Source organism: Engraulis encrasicolus, chromosome 8 (assembly GCF_034702125.1).
Source record: "Engraulis encrasicolus isolate BLACKSEA-1 chromosome 8, IST_EnEncr_1.0, whole genome shotgun sequence".
Lineage (NCBI taxonomy): Eukaryota > Metazoa > Chordata > Actinopteri > Clupeiformes > Engraulidae > Engraulis > Engraulis encrasicolus.
The window spans coordinates 16937688-16941031 of NC_085864.1; the positions used below are offsets into that span (position 1 = coordinate 16937688).

At 51.5% G+C, this 3344-nt stretch overlaps 1 protein-coding gene across 4 annotated transcripts in view; it reads right to left on the reverse strand.

Annotated features, from left to right (window-relative positions):
• Window positions 1–247: 247 nt before the first annotated feature.
• The window catches only part of ppp1r37 (protein phosphatase 1, regulatory subunit 37), an 80124-nt gene continuing 77027 nt past the window's right edge, over window positions 248–3344 (reverse strand). For 3 of the 4 annotated variants that reach the window (XM_063205063.1, XM_063205062.1, XM_063205065.1), the window contains 3 exons: window positions 2149–3344; window positions 1662–1757; window positions 248–1459 (listed from right to left, as the gene is read on the reverse strand). The exon at window positions 2149–3344 is cut by the window's right edge and continues 1214 nt beyond it. In XM_063205063.1, the coding sequence (XP_063061133.1) occupies window positions 1675–1757; window positions 2149–3344 (1279 nt within the window). In that variant the 3' untranslated portion in view covers window positions 248–1459; window positions 1662–1674. Of the gene's footprint in view, window positions 1460–1639; window positions 1758–2148 lie in introns of all 4 variants that reach the window. The other variant, XM_063205064.1, reaches the window with a different exon arrangement.

Here is a 3344-nt window from a genome sequence, read left to right on the forward strand (position 1 = left end):
AGTCAGTCTGTCAGTTATTGGTAGTATTCAGATAAGAGTTTGTATGGTCATGAATAAAAATGGCCTGCCACCACTTACTACAAAGTGGTAGACCACCACCTTCATCCCCTCCTTCCATCTCAGACATCTTAAAACATTCACATTAGTTCACCGAACAAGGCTTCTCTGTTTGAATGCACTGATTCAATTTTTCAAAACATTGAGGGAGATATCCCCTGCATACAATTATACCCCCCCCGCCCCCCTCCCCATCACTTTTCTTTTGTCTTTTTTTGGCAGATCACTGACACTGGCTAAGCCAGTTGCAAGTTTTTTTTTAGTTTGATCAAGACTTTTCTCCCCAGCACTATTTGCCTTGCCTTTTTGTCATTGCTTGGGAACGTCCTTTATCTAAAACTTTGGCGGTATTCTTTTTTCAGGAGACCGACATGGGACTAAGCACACAGACACACACACAGCTACATAATGTGAAACACATCCGCTGGACCTCACACCTCACACTAGTTCCATGGACCAGGGCAGTGAGCTTGAAGCAGAATTGTGTAGTTGGCCTAGAGAAGATGGAATATGAGAGAAAGAGAGAGAGAGAGAGAGAGAGAGAGAGAGAGAGAGGGAGAGAGAGAGAGAGAGAGTTGTGTCGTGCCTCTGTGAGCTTGTGTAGGGGATGTCTGTTACAGAAGACAAGTCCCACTGCAATGACGCGTGTTCACCACTGGAGGTCACTGTTGAGTCCCAGGACACACAGAGCCGTCTGTGCATGTGTGTGCATTTACGTATGTGTGTGGGGGAGGGGGGGTCTCTTTGGTTTTGAGCAGTGATATATCCCATAACCATCTCCAAACTCGATCTCTCCTGGCCAATCACGTTAGTCGACAGCACATCCTTCTCATGAGGCGCAACAGCAAGGGGAATGTAGTGACAGACAAAATGGGGTAGTGTGACAGCCTCCATGAGGCTTCTCTTTTAATTTTTTGTCCTTTTTTCTTTCATCCATGTTTCTTCTGGCTGTGGCTTGTAGTGTGTGTACGGGTGGCAGTAGAGCCATGACAGTTTGCGTAGGCAGTTCCATTCAGAAGCTGTGGTGCTGCTATTAGCTAATAACAGCTAGTTTCTGTCTTTTCAGAGGGGTCACTATTTGTATGTCTGTGTGTGTGTGTGTGTGTGTGTGTGTGTTTACGTGCGAGTTTACTTCCCATGTGTGTGACAGCGGCCGGTGAGAGCGGGGATGAAGAGACAGCAGGAATGACGATGGTGGGGGCTGGGGTGGTTGGTTGGGGGTGTCACTGTGTGTGTGGGGGGTGGTGGGTGAGGGAATCACTGTGTGTTTTAGGGGGATTGGGGGTTAGGTCCATGATGGTGGGGGGGTGGAGGAGAGAGAGGCGGGTCCAGAGGGCATTGACAGCCCAAGGCCTCACGCAGGCCCCAAAAGATACACACTAACCAGCTGGTCTACAGCAACCTGAGAGAGAGAGAGAGAGAGAGAGAGAGAGAGAGAGAAAGAAAGAGAGAGAGAGAAGGACAAGCATTTACCGTTTCCGTTTTCATTTACCCAAAAGGGTAATGCGTAATGGCTGAATAATTCAGGTTAAGTGAAAACATTATTGTGGCGCTATCTTGGCACAGCATTCGGGGCCCTCACTGAATTGTGACGGGGCCCTTACCGTGGTGACGGCATTAGGGAGCTTCGCGTCCGCCGTCAAGGCTGGCCTCCAGTAGCAGCTCCTCCAGGTCCTGCCCGCAGTGAAGCTCTGCAGCCACTGGACATGCAAACGCAGGCGCACGCACGCACGCAAACACATACACACACACATTTAATGAAACACTATAACGACAAGGTCTTCTCCACATGCTTCTTCTGTCTTTCGACATGTTTTTCTTTGCTTGATTATCTTTGAAATTACATCTACATGTTAAGTAGATATTAGTATTAATAAAAAATAAAACCATATGTGTACAATTCTGACAAACTCTTTGCTGCCATGTAGCAAAAACAAGCTCACTCACACACAAACACTCATAACCACTTCCGTTTCATTTCAGTGTGTAACTTTCTCTTGAAATTCATCCAGTTTACACCACTTGTTAACATGTTACATATAACCCTGCTGCCCTCTACTGGTCTGGAGTCGCAGTGCTACACCTCCTTACCGTGCTCCATGACGCAGCTGCCAGGCTTGGGCCCCTCGGGATCCAGCAGGTGCAGGGCGAACTCAGGCTTCAGTCCGTTGGGCAGGCCTCCACATCCTCCACCTCCACCTCCACCTCCCCCACCTCCTCCTCCACTTCCACTTCCGCTGGACTCCTCTGTCGTGCCGCTCTCCCCCTCGTCCGTCGAGCTCCCGTCATCCGGAGAGTCCCCCGACGACGACTCATCGGCCTGCTGTGACGACGTGTCTGAGGCGGTCGTCACATCAACCGTGACAATTTCCTCTTCTGTGCCTGTGGTAGTCTGACCGCCTGGTCTGACGTCTTCTGCGGCTCTAGCTGTGGCGGTCACAGCAACCGTTTCAAGTTCTTCTGCGGCAGGGGCTGTGTCTGATGCTGATGCCACAGCAACTGACACAAGTTCTTCAACCTTGTCGGTAGTGTCTGTGGTGCGCATATCTACTGGGACGAGCTCCGCTACCTTTGCTGTGTCTGTCGTTGCCATTTCGAACGCCATGAGCTCGTCTAACTTTGTTGTCACGTCTGTGTTTGTTGCAGACAACGCGGTGAGGTCCTCCTCTGCCTGGGTGACGTGTTGCTCCTGTGTGGGAGCCGCAGACTCTGAAACAGACGAGACTGCGGACGCCACCGGTAGGAGAGGTGCAACAGCAGGGGGAGCAGGAGAAGAGGAGGAGGAAGAGCAGGAGGAAGGAGGACATGACTGATCAGAGATCAGCTTCTCCACCTCCTCCTCTGCAACCCCCTGCCCAAATGTCTCAGTCTCTCCGACCAAAGATGGCTCCTGGAGGCCTGGGAAGGAGTCTGGCGCCGCTGGGCTATCCAGCCCTGATATCAGCTCCGCCTCAGCACTCACCCCTGATGCTGTTGTTTCTGCTGTGACTGGCAGTTCACACTGCTCAGGCAGTAGCAGTGGCTGCTGCTTCTGTTCCTGCCGGTGTGATTGGAGGTGCTGTTTAGAAGCTGATTGAGATTCCTTCTCGGCGATCGCTTGAGAGGCCTGCGCCGGCTCCTGCTCCACAGATTCGATCGGATCTCCAGCTTGCAACTCTGTGGACAGACTCTCATGGCCAGACGGTTGTTGCTGGACCTGTTCTGCTAGTGTGTCTGTGCTGGCCTCATCAGATGGGGCCTTTGTGTGTGTGTTTGAGCCGACCTGAAGCGCAGCGCTTTCCCCCGGC